Source organism: Octopus bimaculoides, chromosome 20 (genome assembly GCF_046866305.1).
Source record: "Octopus bimaculoides isolate indiv1 chromosome 20, ASM4686630v1, whole genome shotgun sequence".
NCBI classification, from domain to species: Eukaryota; Metazoa; Mollusca; class Cephalopoda; order Octopoda; family Octopodidae; genus Octopus; species Octopus bimaculoides.
The window spans coordinates 48,052,713-48,077,965 of NC_142947.1; the positions used below are offsets into that span (position 1 = coordinate 48,052,713).

At 39.4% G+C, this 25,253-nt stretch overlaps 1 protein-coding gene and 1 pseudogene across 9 annotated transcripts; one reads left to right on the forward strand and one right to left on the reverse strand.

The window, feature by feature from the left end:
• Positions 1–1,076: 1,076 nt before the first annotated feature.
• LOC106882899 (uncharacterized) lies at positions 1,077–25,021 on the reverse strand. Of its 9 annotated transcripts, XM_052975164.2 has the most exons (3): positions 24,850–25,021; positions 21,672–22,105; positions 1,077–7,128 (listed from the first exon to the last, which is right to left on the reverse strand). In XM_052975164.2, coding segments are annotated over exons 2-3 (3,165 nt in total). In that variant the 5' UTR covers positions 21,673–22,105; positions 24,850–25,021; the 3' UTR covers positions 1,077–3,964. The 9 variants fall into 9 exon arrangements, with proteins under 9 accessions (XP_052831124.1, XP_014789212.1, XP_052831125.1 ...); XM_014933726.3 differs by lacking the exon at positions 21,672–22,105; XM_052975165.2 differs by lacking the exon at positions 24,850–25,021 and having other exon boundaries at positions 21,759–23,105.
• Positions 13,160–13,338, forward strand: LOC128250378 (U2 spliceosomal RNA; annotated as a pseudogene).
• Positions 25,022–25,253: the final 232 nt, after the last annotated feature.

The window sequence follows — 25,253 nt, forward strand, 5'->3', positions numbered from 1 at the left end:
CTGCTGTTTATAGCAGTGCTTGGAAGAAAGAAGTGTAGCGTATGATCATCGCATTGACCATGATGGTGAAAGTTGAGCAGAGAATCTGCATCCAATTTTGCCAAAAGCTTGACAATATCTGCTGAGAGGCCTACACAAAGTTTTCAAAAAGTTTCCATCGTTCTCGACACAATTAAGAAGATCTTGGGCAACTGAAACCCAAGTGTCTTTTCGGTTAACTGAAAGCAGTTTTGATACAAACTTGGCAGACACACATCTCATACCCAAATCTTCAGTGATAAAGAGACTACATTGGACCGTATCTAATCTGCACATCCTCTGATAACTCACGGATGGGGATTCAACGATTTCCCCTCACAGCTGCGATGTTTTTCTCAGTTCTGCTGGTTGCGGGTCTCCCAGAGCGTTCGTCAATATCGACATTTTTCAGCCATCTTGGAACATCTGAACCACTCATACACTTGTGTGCGGCTCATACACTCCTCACCAAACACTTTCTGCAACTTTGTGTTGGCCTCTGAGCAGGTATCACTATGACAACTTTCTCTGTCATGGCCACTGCAATGAACACATGCTACACTTCTTTCTCCCAAGCACTGTTGCAAACAGCAGAAGTGATCCAGAATCTTAAAACTTAGTGCGCATGTACAGCAGAGTTTAAGGTCAATCTTTGCCAAGCGGCTTCACTCTATATGCTTTAGCTTTGTTACTATGGCAACAGTCCGGATACTTATTGATCAGACCTCATATGATATATATATATATATGTGTATATATATATATGTATATATATATATATATATAGACACAATGGTGTGTATGCACATTATAGTGTGTATGTGTGTATATATAGATAGATAGAGAGAGAGAGAGAGAGGTAATTATTATGGCTGGTGCGTGTGTGTGTGTGTGTGTGTGTGTTTATGATTGGATACTGGTAAAATTCATTCAGCTTTTGAAGAAACCATTTTGATGACCTTTGACCCAAACTTCCTGTTTTAAAGTGACCTAAATAAAAACCTTCAATCAAATTTACCTGGAAATTTATGTTGCAAACCTTTAGCTTAGAAACAAAATTATTTTACTGAATTCTTCATTATTTTCAAAATTAATTGAAACAAAGGAAGTGGACTTCAACAGAAAAATAGGGTAAAGAACTGGTTAAATAGTTACCTAGACGTACAGGGTTAGCAGATGGTATGTGGAGCATTAAATAGTTAATTAGAAATATGTATTCAAAGTTATGGTTAACATTTTATATAGGGAGTAGTAAACCTTTCGAACCCAACCTGTCTGAGCCCACCTCTGCTTCTATGATACCAATTTCCTGTTTTAAAGTGATTTCAATCAAAATCTTCCATCAAAATTTCATGCTAGTTCTAAACACCAGACTGATAGAATTATTTGACTAAATTTTCCATAATTTTTTTAAATGATTTAAACAAAAAACTTAAACTATAAACACATGAAGAGTAGGTGTATATAGATTAGGATTATTGCAGAAGAATTTTACTGAAACAGCAGACGACATTTAGTTACCAGCTAAAAGGGTTTTTATTACCTGGAGACAGGTGTACCTTATCTAATTGACTGTTAGGTGTTTATGTCTTATGTAACTTCCCTCCCAAAGTTGCTAACGTGTTAGAAAGTTTAATATTTCCTTCATAAGAATACAGCTCCCACCTTAGAGACTGTGCACATATACACTCACACTTAGGGACATTACACAACCACTGGACCCCACCGAGTTGTGTCCACTCCATGACACACTGCTACTAGGACAGCTTCTGCTCCTTCGAATTTACTGTGTTCAATGTCCTCTCTTTGCTCTACCAACAAACTCCCATTAGTTTCAAACTGAACACCAGTCACACTAGGCACAAGGCAAGCAATCTTAAGGGGAGAATTCTAGTCAAGTCTCGCCACTCCAGGACTTGGTTGCTAGTTTCTTTTACCAATCCCCAGAAAAAGATGAAAGGCAAAGTCTTCACTGGTTCACTCTCAGGCCTTACAAGTTTCTTCTCTAAATCTTGGACAGATTCAGCTATGAGGCCATCCATTTATGGAGCTCCCACAGAGAACCTGTCTTTAAACTCTCCTGTTTTGACCTGAAGAACTAAAATAAATAAGGGGCTCAGAATCAAGCCCTGATGAACCCTTAAACTGAACTTGTCTCACCTTCTAGCAACATCTCTGGACATCACTTACATCAACACCCGGTTTCCTTAGTAACCTTCAGATTACTGACCACAATACCCAGCCAAAAGTCATCTCTGGTTCAACAAATGCTGGACATAATGACTTACCCTTAAAAATTTCTTCTTTGGTTGTCTTACGAGGAGGAGAGCATCAGTTGGACCCCCCCTTCCTCATATGACCCAAATTACATTTCTTTCCACTAAAGCTAATCTGTGTGTGTGAGAGAGAGAGAGAGAGAGAGAAAGAAAGTGTGTGTGTGTGAGTGAGAGAGAGAGAATGTGTATGTGTGTGTACAAAGCTAAGTGTTGGCTGTACAAACAGGAAAGAAACTGCTTAATGTATGTAACAAGAGTTTATTTAGTTTTTGAAAAGCAGTGAGAAGTCGTCCCTGTGACTAACGAGAGTTTCTCAGTTTGTGCAATTGTACAGGTGAAATCTTCATGCTTTTGTTATGGCCAGAATAACTGCACAAAACAAAAATCTGAACAGCAACAGAGTGAAAACTCACTTTTCAAGGAACACACACACGCAGGCACACACACACACAGAGGCAGGCACACATGACTTCTGCTTCCGAAGTGATTTTTAGTTTCAGTAAACAATTATGAAGATCACAGAATTGAAACAAAAACATCCATTTGTAATTAGGGGAAGAGTGAGAGAAAGAGAGAGAGAGAGAGAAAAAGAGAGAGAGAGAGTAAGAGGGAGAGAAGGGGTGGGGATGGAGAAAGAAGAGTTCTGTATTCTGAGGACCCAAAGAACAATTCACATTGGGTGTCAAGATTAGAAAATCTCAAAGTAACCCTAAAATGGATGTTTTTACTTTTTGTTGTTGGTTTTTGTTTCTGGGATTGGTTAGTTCTTGTAGTAGAAGTGTTCTGTTAGAAAATAAATTGTCCTGAAAGTAATTGCAGCATGAAATATGGTGAAGACAACAGGTAGGGTGGGGGGATCATAAACCAATGACCTGACAGTGGATAAGCCCACCCTCCCCAACGTGATCGGCGTCGACATTTACAGGTTCAGATATATTTACAATGGGTTCAACCAAGTTTATGGCTCCGTCAGATAGTGTCTGTCACTTCCCTCTTGGAGAAAGTCTTGAAATACATAAATAATTAACATGAGAAGGCAATTAGAGACGGTCATTTATTTTATGTGTTGAGTGTGGGTGCTATGTATAGGTAGGTAATAAGGTAGATAGAAAAGTAGGCAGACAGGTAGATAAAAGGTAAGTAGTCAGGTAGGTAGATAAATAGGCAACTAGATAGGTAGTAGGTAGGAAAGAATAATAGGTACAAAGATAGATATGTAGATAGATAGGTAGTACATATATAGCTATATATATATATATATATATATATAATGAGAGAGAGAGAGAGAGGTACATAAATAGATATGTATGATAGTAGATAGATGGATGGATGGGAAAGAAGGCATCTAAATAGGTAGAGATTGATAGATAAGTTGGTATGCTGATAGAAAGGGAAGTTAGGTTGTGCAGAAGTGAGAGCCAAGTGGTACAAATGAGATTTATTCATAGAAATCTGCATGATTAAAGACATTTGCACAAGAAACTCAGACATAAAATGTGAGTAAAATGTTGTGTAAAGGGCTAGAGGAGGGATCAGGTTATTCACAAATGGTACAATTAAGGCTCAGGAGGATTATAATAATCCAGAGAGAGGGAGAGAGAGAGGAACAGTGATTAAGAAGACTTTTCTTCATCAATCTCACCACACAGTTTATTATAAGTTTAATACAATTAAGAATCAACTTTTTTCACATTACTTTTGAGGTTTTTGGATGTAGGGTCAAGAAGTACTTGTGGCTTCTGGTAAGAGCCTTTCCTCGTGTTTAAAACTGATAACTGACCGTGATTGCCATGAGAAACATTGGTTGGATTAGAAGAATTCCAGTGATTATTGGAACAAGTTCCACTTGAACCTGCAGCTGTAGAAATCCCATAAGATGGTAAATGTTTGCAGTCTGTGGTAGCTTGTTCTCCAGTCAAATCAACAAACATACATTCTGTTATTTCGTTTTCATTACAATTCACTTCATTTTTCTGCTTTAACTGTCTTTTGTTGACCAAACTCTGTTTACTATGATTCACCTTCCAGCCAAGATGACACGAAACATGTTTTTCTAACCGAGACACCATCTGAAAAGTACGATTACATTTGAGACACATTCGTCTTTTAAGGTCCATGATTGTTTTCATATCAACTTTACTTTTAGTTAAAGATAATTTGGACAGCTTACTTACAGAACTACTGTGGTGGCATTGGTTAAGGTCCTTATTTCTCCGAGAGAGAGATTTCCATTTTGAAGATTTCTTAGTGGACAATGATGGAAATGATTTATTTTGAGTTTGTGAACGCCGTCGCCATGAACCTGTTGGTTTCTTGGTCAATCTATTTAAGTCAGTAATATAATGGTTTAAGGCTTTCACTGATAATGTGAATATCTTACAGAGGTGATGCTGCCTTATATGTAACTTACACATGTGGCGTTTGGCAGCAGAGAACAGACATAGCTTGCATTTGTAGCGTTTCCATTTGATACACTTACCATTTTTAGGTGATGACTTTTTTATTGTTTGCTTGTCTTCAGTGGAAATCTGTTCCACAGAATTGTTTTCAAAACCCGACAAAGCAACTTCAAAATTTCTTTCTGGAGTTTTATCACACTGGGAAGGCTTGGTCACATGATCTTTTGGATTTAAATAGTTGGATGTTTGTTCATTATTGAAATTATTTGAGAAACTTTGAGATATGACAATCACATCTTCAGTGTCTGCTGAACAACTTGCATCAGGCAAACACTTATTGGCAGCTGTTGATAAATGCTCCAAGACTTGCACCTCGTTATTACAGCAAGACTTACAACATATTGAGTCTGGACAGCTTGTTTCAACTAAATTAACAGGACATTGTTGTATGTTGGGGATATGCCTACCTACAACACCTGAAACATTATTTTCACTGTTTAATACAGCTGCTTCCGAACAAGAATTTAACTTCTCAGTCCAACATTGTGTAGTTACAACAGTTCTTAATTCTTGGTAAGGAACATTAGGACTATTTTTCACAGCAATAATTTCTACGTCTTTTGTCTCAAAATTGCCACATGTGTTGGTATTGTTACCATTTGCAGCAATGAGTGGTACCTGTGTGTTGTTGTTGTTACTGTTGTTGTTGTCGACAGAACAGATACTTACAGGTATTACGTTTAAAGTGGGACTGATTTCATTTAGGTTGGGATTAAGGAGTACAGTTGGGGTTGTCTGTGGCTGGGTCTTTACAGTCACATTAAGCTTTGGATTGCTATTGATGGATTCTAGAGGAAAAAGTAAGACCTTACTTTCGCTCAGTTTTGGATTGGCAAGGATCAAGCTGTCGTTCATCACAGATTTAGCTAGAGTGTTCAAAGTACCATTTATTTTGGTTAGTTTGGAATTATCTGTTACTGGAATCTGTGTGACAGGCTGCACTTTTGGTGCGATATTCCGAGGAGGGCGAACATTATCAATTTTAGTCTGTGATCGATTCTGAAGCTTCGATGATTGTACCTTGTAGGCAGAGTCATTACCAATGTCCGGCCAGTCAAATGAGTTACTGCCTTCTTTCAGAGAGGGCAGAGGGCTCCGGACATTTCGGACTGGCTGGTTAACATGTTCCCAGTCGATACAGTCACGCAAGTGGTCTCGAAGTGATTCAATCTTGGGGAATATTTTACCACAACTCTCACAGCGAAATTTCTTCCGACCTCTTGAAGATTTTGGCATTATTCCTCGTATTAATTTCTGTTGCAAAATTTCATTTTCATATGCCAGCTGTTCTTCCTTCAGAGCCAGCAAATTTGCCTGAGCTTTCTTTTTAGCATCCAACATATCTTTGGCACTGTTGTTGGTAGATGGCAATTTGTTCTGCAGTTTCTCAGAACTGGAATATCCACGAGGCTTCAACCAGTCACTTTTGTTCACTTTATGTCTCAAACCATTTATAGGGTGACATTGAGAACTGCTGTTTGCATTGGAACAACAACTGTCTGATCTTTCTTTTAGCTCGTCTGCATGCACAGTCAGCAGATGATCGCCTAAACTTTTCTGATTAGATAACGTACGGTTACATTTTAAACAGATACAGTTCTTAAAATCAGCTAAATCAGACTTTAAAAATGGTTTATCCAATTCAGAGTTAATTTTGGTTTCTGAGGCAACAGGAATGGGTGTAGAGGGGGATGTATTTAATTTGTCACAAGATTCTGACTTTAATTCACAAAAATTACTCCCCGTTTTAGACTCTTTAGAGATGTCGGTGTTGTCATTATTTTCATCTTTCTGTTCCACAGAACATTCATCTCCATCGCTTGGAATCACTTTGACAGCTACCTGCGTATTTTCCATGGGTTCCAAACTAAATAACTGTGTTGGTTGAGGATTGTCACGTGCAATTTCCAACTGTTTCTGGACAGCATCATAAAATTGACTTTTCGTAGGTCCATTGTTGGGTAACATCTGTGCACAATGATTAACCTGGCTGCTTTGTAGAACCTTTTTTGCAAGATCTACAGAATGCTGCAGGAAATCTTTATGATCTTCGTATATATTTGGTTTTACAGTGACCGAAGCTTTCCCTTCCTCATCGGGTAGACTGCGATTTGCAATCTGTATATCTGTAGCACTATCATGGCGCTGTTTGCAGTAAATTCGCTTGTGCGCCACGAAATAAGGCACATCCCGGAACAGATTTGAACAGGTGCGACATTCTAGAATGATGTGGGTCTCTTTGAGAAGGTAAAGTAATAATTCACTGGTGCCAACACTCACATATTTCATCAGGTCAAGCAAGGACAGATGCAGTTCTTTATGAGGTGAATGCTGTTGTAGCCGAGACAGATCAATATTCTCTACCGCCTCCATCACTAGAAAAAAAAAAAAAAAAAAAAAAAGAATAAATACTAAAATTCAAACTCAGAAATTTTACATTTAAATTTACAATGATTGTTGTGGCTAGAGAATATATTCCCTTTATTCATTAGATTTGAAATTCAACAGGGATACTTACGATGAAACCCTTCATACCAACCTTCCTCAGGTTGACTATGGTTCTATGACACAAAGGGATCCAAATTAAAAGCTTAAAATTTCAGGTTAATTTAGGTTCCAAACTCCAACTTAATAAGCTATTTCAATAAATTCTTCATTAATTTGAAAATTAGTTTAAATAAAGGCAGTGCATTTCAACAGAAATATGGGAACAAAAGGGTTAAGAAGTAAACAAGGGGGAAACCTCCAAGCATTAAATCCCAAATTTAACATTGGATGTTTGCTCATGGCAAAACTGAAGACATAATCACTATTTAAAAAAAGGGGGGGGGGGATTTTGTGCCCAATTTTCGGTGCCTTTAACAGAAACCATTCTGAAAGTATTATGGACAGGTCTTTGGTTTGAGGATAATTTGATCAAAGCAGTCTCAGAAAGAAAGAATTAGTAAAATATAAAAGTTTACCAATTATTTTGAAGGAGCAACTTCAACAAGATAGGAATGGGTAAACCGTAAGAAAATCAGGAATGAGGAATGGAGAAAATACTAAATAACTGGCAAGGAATGTAATAATACAAGCGACTCCACAAAGCCAGTCCTCGATGAATGTGACGCTAATAGCTAACAGACACACGAGGCCCACACAGGATCTAGTTTGATGCGATCTGTTCTCGTACTTGACTGCTGAGGTATTTTACCGAACCCGGAACGATGAAAACCAATCTTGACTCGGACAGGATTTGAACGTACAAGGAGGTAACTAAATAGAGCCTTAACGGTTCAAAAGTCAGAAAAACATTAATTTCCAACATAGATACACGGAGAGAAAAATGAGCAAAGGTTTAAAATAGTTAATATTGATCTCGCAAATGAACTCATGAATATTCATAACATTACAGTGATGAAGTAACGTTAAAATATGTAAAAGTAAAAGGAAGAAATAAAATTTAGATTGAAGTGTTAAGTGTAGTCGCTATGGGTCCTATGGGTCCGTTGTGGGTAGAGCGAAAGAGAGTGGGAGTCCGCTTTAATTGCGTGGGTCGGACGAGGGTTTATAAAACTTGAAGGAGTGTTTCAACTTCTTACACGTGCGTATAAGAGTATGAATGAATATGTGTGTATATATATATATATATATGAGTCAAAGTGTGTATAAGAACGAATATTCATGTAGTAATGTGTGTATAAGTGAGTTTACGATTGACAGCGGGTATGGGTGTACGAGAGTGTGTGTGTGTGTGTAAGGGAATGAGAAAGTAAGTGGTGTATGTGTGTGTATGCGTGACTGAATGTGTGTGTGTATAGGCCCGTACGTATATTCCTATGTACACATTAAACAAGACAAACAATATATGGCTTATCATATTGTTTCACAAATACGTATTTCGTCTCCTTTTATCTTATATTCACCCCACCCACATCCCTCAATCCGATATTCTGAATATAAAAAAAGCCTTATATTTTATGGACAAGACAAACCTCAAAAGACAAAACAGTGAACAAGAAAATTAAAAGAACAGAAAAGGTCAACGATGGGGGTCAAACGGTACGGGTCCACCAAAGAGTATAAATGAATCGGGTGTTGTTAAGTTAAAGTATCCTGGTTGTTGGTCTTTGATGGTTCCTGCCATCTCCGCCCTAAATTGCTGACTTTTTAAATATCTGTATGTGAAGTTTTACTGAAATAACGACAAAGAGAGAGAAGGTGGGGAGAGACGATTATGATGAAGATAATAAAGAGAAATCGTTAATTATATAACGTGTGTGTGTGTGTGTGTGTGTGTGTGAAAAGGGCCAGGTGAGTAATGGAATGGTGGGGGTTTTTTTCTTTTGAAGAACAGTTCTTCGAGACGATCAGGTTTTACGTGATGAGAGAGAGAGAAAATAGTGAGAGTATGTTTGTGTAAAAGAGGAGGAGAGAGAGAGAGCGAGAGGAGGAGGTCAGATAGGAGAGCAGGCAGACAGACAGACAAAGGAAGACAGACGGACAGAGGTACACACACACCACACATTAGTAATACAAATAAAAAAGAAACACTCAGAGAGGGAAATGCACACAGACACACACACATATGTAGACAGAGGTATACAGCGACATACATATACACACAAATACACCCATCACCAGATATCTACCCATTAGTGCGCGCGCGCGCACTCAGGGACAGATGCACTACACACATATAGACAATGTTACACAGCAACACTCACACACGTTTATACATTCAAATACATCTCTTCACACAGAGAAATAAACGCATATACACACCCATCCACACACACACACAAATATATATATATATATATATATCCATTGACACAAGGACAGAGATGCAACACACACATAGAGACAATATTACACAGCGATACCCACACATATATATACACAGAAATACACCCATCCATGCACCTCCACCCACACACACATATATATATATATATATATATATACACACCCATTCAGGGCCAGAGGAGTGCAGTAAAGAGGACGAAAGTGTATATAAATGTATAGTTGTTGAAGAAATAGCAGCAATGTGACAAAGTTGTCCTCATCATGCTGCACAATGTGGAGTGCATCGTAAACGGTGTGTGTAGAGTTGCAAGCAAAGTGCAAGTGGTGGCCCTCGTTGGGAAGTGTGTAAGGAAGGAGGAGGGGGAGGAGTGTCACCGCCGTGAATATGTATGAGGGGATGCATGTATGTATGTAAAATGGTGTGTAGGCCACGTATGTGATGTGTGTGTGTATGAGAGAGAGAGAGAGAGAGAGAAAGAACGAGAGAAGTGTATGAAAATGTATATAGGTAAGTATCCGTGTGTATTATCTGTCTGGAATGTGTGTGCGTGTGTTCATACATGTGCCTGTATGCGTGAACATCGCTTGCAAATGTGTACATACATACACACACACACATATATTGGTGTGTAGATTACATATATATCTGTTTTAAACGAAAGCCAACGAGGAATCCTGTACGCGGTCGCTCGACCTACTAGAAATAGCAGCCAAAACCACCCTTCCCAAACCCACGGTCTTAGAGAAAGAAAAGGACACACCAGATATTGTAATGATAGAGACTTTAAAAAGACGAGAGGGTCATGGCTGAAACGTCTTTGATCATGTAACTGCATGATCAGACAGATGGCCTGGGGTTAAACAGCAAAGGCATGTATTTGTTCCTCTCTCTCTCTCTCTCTCTCTCTCTCTCTCTCTCTCTCTCTCTCTATATATATATATATATATATATATATATATATATATATATATATATATATATATATATATATATACACGCGCGCGCACACAACACACGAGTGTAACTAAGTTATAAATTCACCTTACAGATTTGTGCTTGTGTGTGTAGAGAGACACACACACACATTATATATATATATATATATATATATATATATATATATATATATATATATATAAGGAGAGTGTGGACAGTTAGGTCGGGTAGGCACCAAAAACAAGACCACGACCAACACTGACCGGAAGAGAGAAATACTGGGGGGGGGGGTCTTTTTGAAACATAGGTACTCACAATATCGATGACGGATATACACACACACAAAAGATGACGACTGCACACTTGTCTCTTTTATAGACACAGATGACGGACAGACTTGTATCACACGCACACACCGTCTCTCTCTCTCTCTCTCTCGCACACACACAGACTCACACATATTAACATGTAAGCTGGTATACATACAATTTCAATGGTCGGATTTATAGGCTGAAATAATGGGAAATTTGCGACCGACATCTATGTTTTACGCAAAGAACCTGAAACCGAAGCGGTTCCGACCGGGAATCGAAACTAAACCAGACACGCTTCACCGACGACAATGTACCTCGGTATTACAGCACCAGCCATCAATACGTACAGCCGTGTGTGTGTGTGTGTGTGTGTGTGTAGATAAAAGAGAAATAACATTTCTTATTTGGGCATGGAGCGATTAGATCTTGCAAAGAAGGACGGAAGACGAGGTGTTGTGAAGTATATGCTTCACCCAACAACAAGGGCAGTGTCAAGGTAATGTAATAATTAAAGCAAGACGGATACTTACAGAAGAAAATGCTCTGTCACAGGAGGACAGGGTGACAGAGTAATCCAAAATGTATCAGAAGAGAGAGAGATAAATGGCTGGAGCAGTAGAAGACTAACAATACACCACTAACCACCACCACATTTACTAACACAGTCACTTACTCTCCCTCTCTCTCTCTCAGGATATCACTCAGTGACTGATTTGTCTGTGTAGCTCAGAGGTTAACATACAGGATTGGATGTTTGTCTACGGTTTGAGTTCAAATCACGCCGGGATCGACAAATCGTTTTACATCTAACCGAGAGCAATTCTACCAACATATAATATCCCAGAGATATACTGAAAGGACTGCATTCTTTAATCTGACAATATTTTAGCTTGTGTGGGTTTCTTTTCAAATAAATTAATACCTGATTAAAAATAATTATGTAGCGACGAGAAAACGTCAGCGCACCTTGTATTAATATTATTGTAAACAAGGGGCAAGTTTCGCCTTTATAAAACCTCTTCATTGAACCGAGACTCCTCTGGAGTTACGAAAGGATGAAAGTATCACAAATATAATATTGTACACGACTGTAGGCGTCGAAAGCATATTTCAAATGGAAAGGTGTAATTAAGTGAAGACTTGTTTAATCCCAGGACAAGGACACCTATAATCAAAACGCATACCAGTCGTTTATTCAACGCATCCTTCGTGTTTTTTAAGGCGTTGGCGCGTGAAGTGGGGGGGGGGGCGAGATTCCTGACATTTGGCTGCTACGTGTAGCAGGTCAAACGACTACGTCGAGGTTCGTATTGAACGTTGTCTCGCCGCAACGGCATTACAGTATTTTCATTTTTGACTGTTTAGTGAGGGAGAGGGAGGAAGCACCCAGGATATATTTTTCAGGCCTTTGAGATTAATGGGAGGAAGGGAGGAAGCTAGCCTCAAACCAGAGCCCTAACATGAATGCTAGCAGCAGAACAGACCGCGATTAAGACAACCAACGACCAGGTGGGAGTGTTAAATAGGATGGCCTATTTGCGTCTACTCCCTCAAGAAATTACAATACAAATTGCTGGAACAAATCTCATTTAACACTCCAACAATTCTGCTTGGGTTGGTGTTTTATTCTAAGATCTCAGAAAAGGTGAAAGATAAGGTTGGCCTCAGCAGAATTTGAACTCAAAACTGAACAAGAGCTGGAATAAAATTCTTCAAATCACTTTAGTCTATGCTCTAATGAGTCTGCCTATTCTGCCGTATAGCTATCAATACTTAGGTACCATGTTGTGGTACAGCTACCTTAACTAGGTGTTGTGTTGTAGTACAGATGAGTAGCCAGCCACATTTGGTACGGTTAGCTATAATTAGGAACCTTGATTTGGTACTGTTGACTGTAAGTAGGTACCTAGCTGCAACTAGGTGCTGTGTTATGGTACTGCTACATGCAACTAGATACTTTATTTGGTACAGCTAGCAGCAACTAGGTACCCTGTGGAACATCTAAATACTATGTAATAGTACAGATAGCTATATCTAGGTACTTGGCTGTGGTATAACTATGTACAACTAGTACTGTGTTGTGGTATTTTGTGGTACGTGTTGCTTCAACAAGGTAGTTGTAGTACAGATGGCTTTAGCTAGGTACCTTGTGATACAGCAAGCTAGCTGCAACTAGGTACCTTGTTGTCATGCAGTTAGCTACAACTAGGTACTGTGTTTTGGTACATCTAACTGCAACTGAGTATCCTGTGGTACATCTAACTGCAACTGGTGCCATACTTTGGTACATCTAGCTACAAACAGATGTTGTGTTGTGGAACAATTATCTGCAATCTAGCACTGGTTTAACCAATAATAAAATTTATCGCTTCTCAGCCTTTTGGCTAAGATCAAAGTGTAGTATCAGTTCTTATCAGCTTAATATTTGGGGACCATCAATATTAAACTGATTTTTAGAACGAGGCGAAGAATTAGGGGCTTGCTCCACCTTTGCCACGGGTTGGCCTGGTATAGCAGTACTTCCAGGATTCAGCCCATCTCCCACCCAGGAAATAAAAATAAACCAATAAGCAAATTAAACGTGTTTAGGGCAACAAGGGAAGGACAGCACAGAAATGGTAAATGGTTTACAGCACAAAAGAAATCACTTTAAACAAACTGTTATTTGAGAGTGCCTTTCCAAATGCAGACATAACCTTTTGCATATTTTTAACATTAACAGTCACAAATGGCTCAGCTGAGTTTTCATTTCCTCAGTTGAAATGTATTAAAACTCCCATTAGAACAACAAAGCAACAAGGCAGGTTGGACACCGATCTCTGACGAAGTAGAGCAGCAGATATGTTACGTAAGATTAATTTTAAGGATTTGATCAGACTTTGCAATTAAAAAAAGTTGGAATTACATATATATGAGGACACCAAAATCTTTTTAAGTGCTTAAGGCCTCAATGGGTTTTAATCCAGCCCTGATATTATCATATCCACTGCTGTGAAAGAAGGTACTTGAAAGCAAAATATATAATTGACATAGATATAGAGCTACCTTTTATGTAATTCAGTTTGATTATGAAAGTAGAGCAAAGTAGAACTTAGCTACATCACACAGCACACTAACGTCTGCAGAGAGAAACACAGCACAACATTAAGATGGGAACCCATTCATCTATTAATTATATTAGAAATACTGAGTTCAATTGTTAGTTTAGACATTATTCATAGACCACTGCATCTGGATTTACATATACATGGATGTATCTCAGACATCTGAAAAATCAGTGTGTGTGTACGAGAGAGAGAGAGACACACACACAAACATATTTATTTAAGTCAAGACATGCAAAATAAGATGATTAGGTTATGAGTGAAGTTACTGCTAGTTTGTCACATGATTACATGACTGACTAGACTATCAGATATTTGTTACACATCGCCAATCACAATGTGCTTTGCAGTGTTTCAGCCTTCAAGTGACACCAGCCTGCTAGTTAGGCAAGCAGGCCAACATTCCTCCCTGATTGAAAGGGGGGACTGGAGTAATGTGAAATGAAGTGTCTTGCTTGAGAACAATGTGCTGCCTGGCCTGGGAATTGAACCCACAATTTAGCAATCATAAGTGCAACAGCCTAACCACCAGGTCACATATATACATGTATATATATATATATATATATATATATACACACACACACCAGCAGTGTGTATATATGTATGTATGTATATATATATATATATATATATATATATATATATATATATACATATATATATAGGTATATATATAGGTCTATGTATATACCAGGTGTGTGATAAGAAGTTTGCTTCCCAACCACATGGTTCTGAGTTCAGTCCTATTGCGTGGCCCCTTGGCCAGGTGTCTTTGTTTGCCCCCCCACCATTGCTTGACAACTGCTGTTGGCATGTTGACATTCCCATAACTTAGAGGTTCAGCAAAAGAGACCAACAGTATAAGTGCCAGGCTTTAAAAAACTGATCCGTCCTGGGGTCAATTCATTCAATTGAAATTCCTCAAATCAGTGCCTCCCCATGCCCACCTCAGCCTCCCCATGCCCACCTCAGCCTCCCCATGCCCACCTCTGCCTCCCCATGCCCACCTCAGCCTCCCCATATTCTTATGAATGAAGTAAGTAAAAGATGAAAGATATATATCATCATCATCATTGTTTAACGTCCGTTTTCCATGCTGGCGTGGGTTGGACAGTTTGACTGAGGTCTGGAGAGCCACGGGCTGCACCAGGCTCCAATCTGATTTGGCAGAGTTTCTACAGCTGGATGCCCTTCCTAACACCAACCACTCTGAGAGTGTAGTGGGTGCTTATAACATGTCACCGGCATATGTATATATAAATATATATACATACGAAGCATCATATGTATATATAATGTATGTTGGCTCCACCAACATGGACTGCTCCCGAGACTCCTCTGGTTGTTGACGCTCCATGATGTTCCAATGACAAGCATTGAAATGGTGGAGAGGAAGATAAATGAATAAATCTGAAGATGACTAGGAGTTCCTCCAAGTTTCACATCAATAGGTCCTTACATAAGATCAGGACAGCTACAACTTCCCCTGTCATGTGTTGTGGAGTAAATTAAAGTAACAAAATGTAATGTTGTAATGATGTACAGAGACTCCAAGGACGAGCTTGTCAAACATGCAGGTATTACCACAAGGTCTGGGTGAAAGTGGGTAGCTAACACCGCTGTCGCTCAGACTTAAGGGATGCTGGAGCTATGTGACATCATTAGAGCTACATGCAAGGGTTGCCAGGGTCTTGGGTCTTCCTATTTCCAACAATGGAAGAAAGCAGACACCAGTGTGATAGAGGGACAGGGAGGAGAGGAGCAAATGGATAGAGATGGGGACAGAGGGAATGCAGTGAGTGGTGAACCTGGGTGGAAGATGGTCAATCATGAATATGAATAAATATATCTAATCCATAGCAGCAAGGAAAAACAGATGTTAAATGATGATGATATATGTATGTCACTTTGATGAATGAGAGTTCAGTTAGACAAAGTGTTCTCAGTTTAATGTTTTGCCATTTGGCCTCCTGTGGGAATACAAAGCTACCCAAGATTTGCAGATCTGGTTGCAGACATTGCAATAGTAGTCTCCGTCATTTAGGGGTAGATAGGACACTGCTCGACACTGGGTGGTTTCCTCCTTCAGGGTGTAGATCATGGCTGCCTCAAAGTCAGAGATGCCTTCGTAGCAAGAACTTCACCCCTGGGTTCCATTCAGTGCTTCCAATTCCCAGGTCCTCACAATTATTTTACAGGTTTTCAATCACAGTAAAAGACTTGCAGGCAGAGGATCCTGCCTTATTCCATCGCTAAATATAAGAATCAATGGCAGTAACAATTCCCTGTTGGTGTTTTGGTCTCTTCAACCACAACACCAGAACTACCTGCCTGGGGCTAACCACTGATGAACATAATGAAATAACTGGACAACAGAACAAAATTGGTTTCATCACATATCACTCATCCTGATATCTCTGTCAACCTTAATGTTTTATCCTATTGAACAAACCTTTTCAATCACCGTCTCTTTTCAGCTAAATATATTGGCTCCCTTTATCTGCAGCTTACAACAATGGTGTATCCTTTTCTTTGCAGCTAATCCAAGGGTCCTGGGCAGTGAGTGGACCCTGGTTACAACAAATCTTCTGTCACCTACACAAGAAGACTTAGTTACCTTCCCATCCAGTATTTTCACACAAAGTTCATCAAACTCACTGCTATCTTCTGGCTTTGTGTCAAATGCATCACTGATGTTCACCTCCCAGGAGACTATCAGCTCGACTGTTTCTTCCCACCTTCATTTCCTTTCATCATATGATGAGATATTTTCACTTTAGAAAGGGAGAAAGCATTATTTACCATCATGGCTACCTCAAAGTCAGAGATGCCTTCATAGCAAGAACTTCACCACTGTTATGTTCCCTCCTTTTCTGGATTAGTCTTCTTTCTCAAACTTTATTCCTCAATATTTCTAGTCTCTCACCATTATTGATTCTCTTTAGCCTCTCGTCTGCTACATTATCCACTAGTCTTAGTATTCTCAACACTTGATTTTGCTGTCATGTATATCTTGTGGACAACTGAAAAATATGTCTCTTTCCACATATGCACAAGCCACTTACATCTATTTTCCAACATTTTGTAGGACTAGGAAGCATGTTGTACATGGAGCAAACCAAAAGAGAAAAAAGTTCTGGTCATCTCCCACGACCAAAGTTCCCTCTATCCTATTTGCTGCTATGACCAAGCAACACTGTCTCTGTCAACTACATTGCGCCCAGATGTAAAGGGTTCAACATGATCCAATGAACCAGAAGACTGTGCCAAGCTCCAATGCTTGATTTGGCCTGGTTTCTATGGTTGGATGCCCTTCCTAATGCCAACTACATTACAGAGTGTCCAATGTGCTTTTCTGTGGAATTGGTACTATTCAGGTTGCTCAGTAACTCAAAAAAGAAGACTGCTTTAACTGAGAGGATGGAGTGAGTGGAGTAATGAAGGAAGTGGTTTTATGCCAGGTGTTGAGAGGTTTAAACATGATAAAGGGACAGCACTATCATCATCATTGTTTTAATGTCCCCTTTTCTATGGTCACATAGGTTGGACAAAATTTGCTGAGGCAGATTTTCAATGGCTGGATGCCTGTCACCATTCCGCACCTGTTTCCAGTCCAGGTAATATTTTCCCATCACCAGATGTGTTTCTACAGAAGACAGGAAGCAAAGGACACTGCATGCATCACAATGACATTCATTTACATCAAATGAATTGACAGAATTATATACAAACATATATTTATACTTTATACACTTTCCTTCTTATATAATACCAGCACAATGTCTTTTCCAAGATGTTGTGTCTTGTCTAAGTGTATTTTGGTTAGCAGCACCATATTTTAGCCCTACGATCTTGTTATTAGGTCCAAAACTGTGACCTCACTAATTCCTTCCAATTTCTGATTCCTCTACATCCCAAACCTCTCCACTTTATCCCAAACTGTAACCTCAGTACTACACCCTAAACTATCACTTTTCAGCTCCTCCTTCCACCTCAATGTCTAGCTATATACACCCTCTCAGCTCCTCCTTACATCAACCCCAATTCAAGAATCTACCTTTCAGTCCCATCTAAATTCCAATATGGTGACAGTCTTTCATTCCTTTGTATAACAAAATAATTTCTTGTAATCAGTCTTTCTTAACAAACTTCATCAACATCCTCCAAAGTCAACATTTCATACACAGCAAAAGAATACAAGTCATTGTTCTGCAGTTACAAATCTTCTCCACAACCAGACGACATCACAGTACAAGTCTCATCATTTCTACAGAGAAAGGCACAACACATCTCTAACCTTCTTCTCTCCAACCTCAAACCAAATTGTTGAGATACATTTTATATTAAAAAAAAAGGGTGGGGGAGTGTCCTCAACTTGGTTGACACAATAAGCACTATGCAGGGATCAACTTCATTCTGTTATTTATAATTCCAGCCTCCTGCACATTAATCATATTACCTGGATATTTTTAAGATCCCCAACCACTCTACAGCCTTCATTAAAGACCAATCAAATCATTAGTAATCTCAATACATTTGTTCATCTCCCATAAATTTCAGTTTTTTGTATCCAGTTTTTACTGTGAAGCACTGAAGTCCTGCATAATATAGTCTTTCACACTGAAGCAAGTCACTTCCTGCTGTTATACACCGCCCACTCCTAACACATTACACTTAGTTGTATTAACTTTCAAATTTACACTCACAGAATCTGAATGAGGACCAAATTGTTGAGATACATTTTATAAACATAAACGGTGGGGAAGTGTCCTCAGTTGACACAATAAGTACAAGGCTCAGGCAGGGATCAACTTCACAGAAATTCTTTATGAGGCTTGGCCTATCGTCACCAGCACCACCCAATGTTTGGGCAGCTTTGATTAGAGTTCATTCTGTTGCAAGCATTCATTCAAACCTCTGTTTGCCTCTGCAGCAGCATTTTACCTGCAGATTTTGAGGTTGGATGTTAACCAAACCAATGAGCATGGAGGCCTACAAAGGCCATTAACATTTCACTTCCTCCTCTAACTTGTAAAATAAAAGAAGGGTCCCTAATCGATTTTATCAATGGTTCCAAGTTCCTCAGCTAAAGTTTTCATGAGCCACCATAAATGTTAGAATTTCCACATATTTCTCTGGATTGACAATGACAAGTTGTTTCTTAACCAAAATATTCCTTGTAGTTTTGTCCCCAGAAATATAATACAAGTGGTCCCACATCTTCATATAAATTCAAGCCACATTAAATCACCCACTCTCACTTTGTCATTTTGTTTCTACCCCCTTCGACTTCATCCCTCAATTAGATACGTTAGTAAACTCTCTTCCTTCCATTTATATTCATCGAATGATGGAGTGGAATGATTTTTAAATATTGATCACCTAAATGAGTAACTGCAGCATTAATTCACCTTATGACAGAACTTTTCAGATCTCAGTTCAGTCACTAACCTTGAATGTGCAAACAGTCCTTAATATTATAGGCTCTTGTTGCAGCCACAGTAAGGAAAGGCTCTCCTTATGCTGCATGCAGTCAGTAACTTCTAGAAAATGCAAGGGTCCTTTATAAATATCAGGGACTCTGCTACAACCCCCACAAACATCCTACATCATATCTAATAAGCCAACGCTCTGTAGACTCCTGAAGGCCCATGAGCTAAGTTTAAAAGTTGTTGAGTAAAACCTTTCCAAAACTGTGGGACACTTCATTTAAATAAAAAGAGGATCATTGGTAAAGAAAAGTTTGGGAGACACTGGCTTATGTGGTCACTGAACCTGTTAGAAATAGCTAAACTCACTCCAATCATGTCATACTTTCTTTTAAAAAATGGCACATCAGAGACTGTAGTCCAAAATTCACAAAAAGATGGGATGGCCATAGTTGAAAAGCCTTTAATTACAACAACTAATTAATATTCAACTTACACATATAAAACAAGTCACAGACACAACTACTATGCTCTCTGCCATAGCGACAAACCACTCCTTTCACATCCAGAAGGTCAGACTGAGCACCAACAACAGCTTCACTCGTCTGCAATCACTTGTAAGGTAGTGATACATCTAGGATTCTGCGAGACCAAGGGTCTCCAATACTATTTCTGGACACATTCCTTCGTGAAAATACTTTGCTTTCTCTTCAGTACAAACAACACATGTTACCTTCCGGGATCGGATAGTTTTTCTTAAACACAGACATTTGTATATCTTATTCAGCTCACTCAGTCGTAAATGAGTACAAGTCGAGTGCTGGTTGCAGCCTTCACTCACCCTCCAGCTGTCACATCGTCGATATTCTGCTGGGTCAAGGGCAGAAGGGCCGAGATGGTGAGTCTACATAGGCACCTAAAGCAGTCAGCGAAAGCATGGTACATGCCACAAGCTCTGCTATACTTTTTAGCTTTATGTAGATTTTTATACATGGAATGTGTGTGCTTTTCTTTTTTTACGACTCAGTAGCTGAATAGCTTTCCCATTTCTAACCACTCAACTGGAAAATACGAGATAAATAGTATCAACTAAAATGTCTGATAAACGTAAGAGTTAACTTAGGAGCACAAAACGGTGACGATATCAAGGTTAGAACTCTTGACTGTCTGGTCAGTGGCACAGTTCAATAACCTTCCAACCATCGTGCCTTCACCGTAACAGATGAGCCGGGGAAGAGGCGATATATAGACCGGCATGCTGAAAACCAAATATTCCACAAAATATACATGAACACTCGCGTGTGTGTGTGTGTGTGTATGTTATGTCAATATACATATTATATATATCTATATATATATATATATATATATATATATGTGTGTGTGTGTGTGTGTATATACATACACACACACACATATATATATATATATATATATATATATATATACACATCCACACACTCGTGGCATTTTTAGAGGCAATATATATAAGAATAAAAGGATATACATAACACTGCGTGTGCACATGGGTACACGCGCTATACATAAACGTACACTACGTGAGTGTGTGTATGCGTGTAGATGAGGGAGAGGCCCACTGTAGTGTCAATATTGTGTAACAGTGAACAAATGAATGTGTATACAAGCGTGGGTGTGTGTGTGCAAACTGTTTTTCTATGTCTAAATACAATCGTTGTTTAACCCTCGGTCAGGCATGATCGGCTACACCTTGCATCAAATACCTTTCAATCATGACCAGTACGTCTTATATTCATTCAGACGATCGGGCGGGATTATAGAAAGATTAGGCTGTAATTTCTAGCAGGTTGGGCGACCCCGTAAAGGTTCCCACATTGTTGTTTCAGTCAGTTGACTGCAGCCATGCTGGAGCACTGCCTATATATATATGTGTGTGTGTGTATGAGTTATAGTATATACGGGTGTAAATGACTGAAGTGTTTATGTGTATGAGAAAGAATGTGTGTAGGATTTTGTATACGTATATGCGTGTGTGATTGAGTAAGATCAAATAAATGCGTGTGCGTGCATGTATAGGTGTGTGTATGCATGCGTGTGCATGTGTATTTGTGAATACGTGTGCTAGTGTGTTTATGTGTAGCAAATGTGTGCACGTGTGAAAGGCTTCGCGTGTGCTTGTATATATGTGTATATATGGTTTAGTAAATACGTGTGCTCTTTATTACTTGTGCGTAAGCATGTGTAAATGAGTGTACGACTGAGAACATGTGCTTATGTCTACATATTTATGTGTATCTGGGATTATATGTGTTATGTATGTGTATTTGTTATATGTGAGTGAAGCTACACACTCATACTCACTCTCAGGTTGGTTTGAAGTGAGACTCTGCCAGCAGGCCGCTGCCTGTCGAAGTGAAGTGTTGTAGAGAAATTTCAAGTCGAACCCACCTTAACCGTTCTTGGCACCAAACGGAGTGTCTTTTACTGGAGCACGGGTGATGATGGAACAAGGTGGGGTAGGTTGAGTTCCGAATAGAACCACAACCACAACAACAACACGATCAGGAAGAATTCCAGGACGAAGAGACAGACACACGTTGACGACGACGACGATGATGAAGGTGAAGCTCCGAGTTTATATATATATATATATAATATATATATATATAGGCACTGTCGGTGGGGTTGGTCAGGAGGAAGGTATCCAAGTGGTTCGTCGTCCAGAGGTATGTGGTGCCATGTGGGCGGTGCTAACCATTTGAATTGCAATTATGAGACATTTGGTGACAGATCTTCTAAATAAATAATAATGGTAGAAATAGTAGTTGTGCTGATAATATTAATACTGCTCATGTGAAGTAAGATGATGGCAGAGATGTGATGTGTGTGTTGTGAAGAGCATGAGAGGAAAACTGTGGTAGTTAGACCGACATGAGATAGAGAGATGGGGAGAGGGCAGACTGACGAACGGACAGGGTGAGAGGAAGGAATAGAAAACGAGGGGGAAAGACAGATGGAGAAGAGGTGAGATGGTGAAACTCTGAGGGAGAGAGAGGAAAGCGAAGGAGACAGTACAGGGATGGATAATAAAGTGAGAAAATAGAGAGGGGGAAACAGTGGCAGACAGCGAGGGGGGGGGATGAAGAAGAGGAAAGAGGGAGAGGAGAAAAGAAGAAAAAAGGGTGATAATGAAATAGAGATAAAGTAGAGAAAGATAAAGTGAGATAATATTGAAAGAAAGTGAGAGGGCGATGTTATAGAGAGAGGGTAGAGATTGAAAGAGAGAAGGAAAGAATATGGGGTGAAAAAAAAGGGGTAGAAAGTGAGTGGAGGAAGAAAGAGAAAGATAAACAATGAAGAGTGGAGGAGGAGCAATGAAGTAGAGAGGGGAATAGAAGGGTGAAAGGAAGAGTCGCAGTAAGAAAATAAGTGTGTGAAAGAGAGAATAGAGAGTGTCAAAGAGTGACAGAGAGAGGGAGAGATTGTGACAGATACGTGAGAGAGAGAGAGAGAGCGATCAGAGAGAGTGAGTGTGTGAATGAGAGAAGTATTAGAGAGAAAAAAGAAGAGTGTGCACGAGAACGATAAAGGAGGAAAGAAGTATATGTCAAAGAGAAAGAGAGAGAGGAGGGAGACGGGGGTAGGATGTCGGCTAGAACGAACATTATCATCATTAGCATCATTGCTATCACCATCGTCATCATCATCATGGTGATGATGTTTGGTACGGCTGCCGCCGAATGGAAGTTGGAGTTTTAGCCAGGTGAGGAAGATGGCTGGCAACCTTCGACTCCATCTAGACTTTATAAGTTCGGGACATAACATAAAACTATGAGCTGACATTTTCTACACACTTGCTGTGTGTGTGTGAGAGAGAGAGAGAGAGAGAGTGTGTGTGTGAGAGAGAGAAAGAGAGTGTGTGTGTGTGTGTGTAAAAGAGGGTATGTGTTTGTGAGGGCAGTATGTGTTTACAATGTGTAGTTGTGTATGTATTTAATGTGTATTGTGTGATTGTGTAATGATACACACACACACACATATATGTAAGCGTATAACAGCCGTGTATACTTTTATACTTTATGGTCGTGTTGTTCTATTCTCCGGTCAGCCCAGGTTGAATAGTTTGTGATCAAAGGCATTCTAGCCGTGACCAATCCATATTTCCAGACAGTTTATTTCTGACAATCACAAAACAGCACCTTCACCCCCAACCCCGTTTTATCTTCTTTTTTTTTTTTTTTAAAAGGATGGTAGACTAATTAAAGTGATTTGGCTGCTATTTCTAGCTGGCTGTGCAACTGACTACGTTGAGCTTTCTTCTATATGTTGTTATATGTGTAAAAAATGTGGTGAATATCAGTGGTGTGTATGTAGGTGCGAAAGAGAGAGAGAGAGAGATGAAGGAAGAAAAGAAAGACGGAGAGAGAGGAGGAGGATTAAAAGAAAGAGTTCATATATGGGGGGAAGGAGAGAGAAATCGTAAAAGGTAGAAGGGTATCAGAAGATGTGGGGAGTAGGGGGCAGAGATGAATCAGAAGGGTGAAGTGAGGAGAGAGAGCGGAGGAAAAAGAGAAGGGACAATGATGATGCTGACCATTAAAGATGAATGAATGAAAGAAGGAGAGGGACCGGTAAAGAGGGAGCTGGATGATGACCACGGGAGAACGGGGCTAATATCATATGATAGAAGGATCAAAAGAAATATATAAGGTGTAGAAGGAGAGGGAGAAAGGAAGAAAAATGAGAGATAATGAAAAAAAAATGAGGATTGTAAGAAGGACAGAGAGAGAGTTCGATGATGATAAGAAAGAAAAAGGACAGAGAAATAAGGAAGGGGGGACGAGTGAGGAGAGCCAAAAGGAGGAAGAGGGAGTAATGTGTGTCAGTTAAAAAAAATATCGAAAGGTACGCTTCGCTTGACCATTAATAAGGTGTGGTTTGTTTCATCTTTACATCTTTGGTTGACAACGCCCTTGGCTCGAATACTTAGGATGGAGAGAGAGAGAGGAGAGATAGGGTGTTTTGGTCTTCATGCAGTTCTCAGCAACATTAGAAAGTCGAGCCATCACTAAAAAATAATAGCTAAATCCCCTTTAAATCAACCCTACTGCCTTTAAAAAAGGACACAGATGTAGTTCTAGATACACTATGAATACTAAAAATAGAACGGATTAAAATGGCTTGATTACTGGATTAGGACTGACCTAGGGCTAAACAATTACAACTACACGTTACATAATTTAGTCTTAAACAATATCTTTAAAAAAACAGACAGGGTGGCCATAGTTGGAACATTGTTTCATGATAGGTTTGGAGTCGGGACTAATCTGGAGCATAACAATTAACTAAACGCTATACAATGTAATCTAACACAATGTTTAGATAAAAGACAGGGTGGTCATGGTTGGAACATCATTATTCATAGGTCTGGTGGATCAGGACTGACTTGGGATTGAACAATAACATAAAGAAATGAAACGGTATGGCCTCAGTTAGGAATTGAAACTGGACCGTTGGGGTCGGCTAAGCGAGAACTTACCTCAATTTTATGCTGCAATGGATTGTTGTCGATTGGTAAATCTCGTTCTTTGGTTTGTCTCTAACACACGTCTATGTGTAGACGATTATACACGTGTGTGTCAGAGTGTATCTGCATACGCGGGTGTATGTAAATATATATATAAACAACGATATGAGACTGGTTCCGTGTGTAACGGTGTTGATATCACAGACCACACACACTTCCACACGTGTTTGTACACAGCTTTACACAACTGTGTGTGTGTTTCAAAAAAAAGTTCTATACGGAAGTGCGTATGTTAAAGTATGTATAAATGAGTATGCGGTTGAATGAAAGAAAAAGTAAAGAAAGAAGGGGGACGAGTGTTCAAACCTGGGAACGGGACAACCAGCAAGTTGTGTATCTCGACGCCTGAAACATCA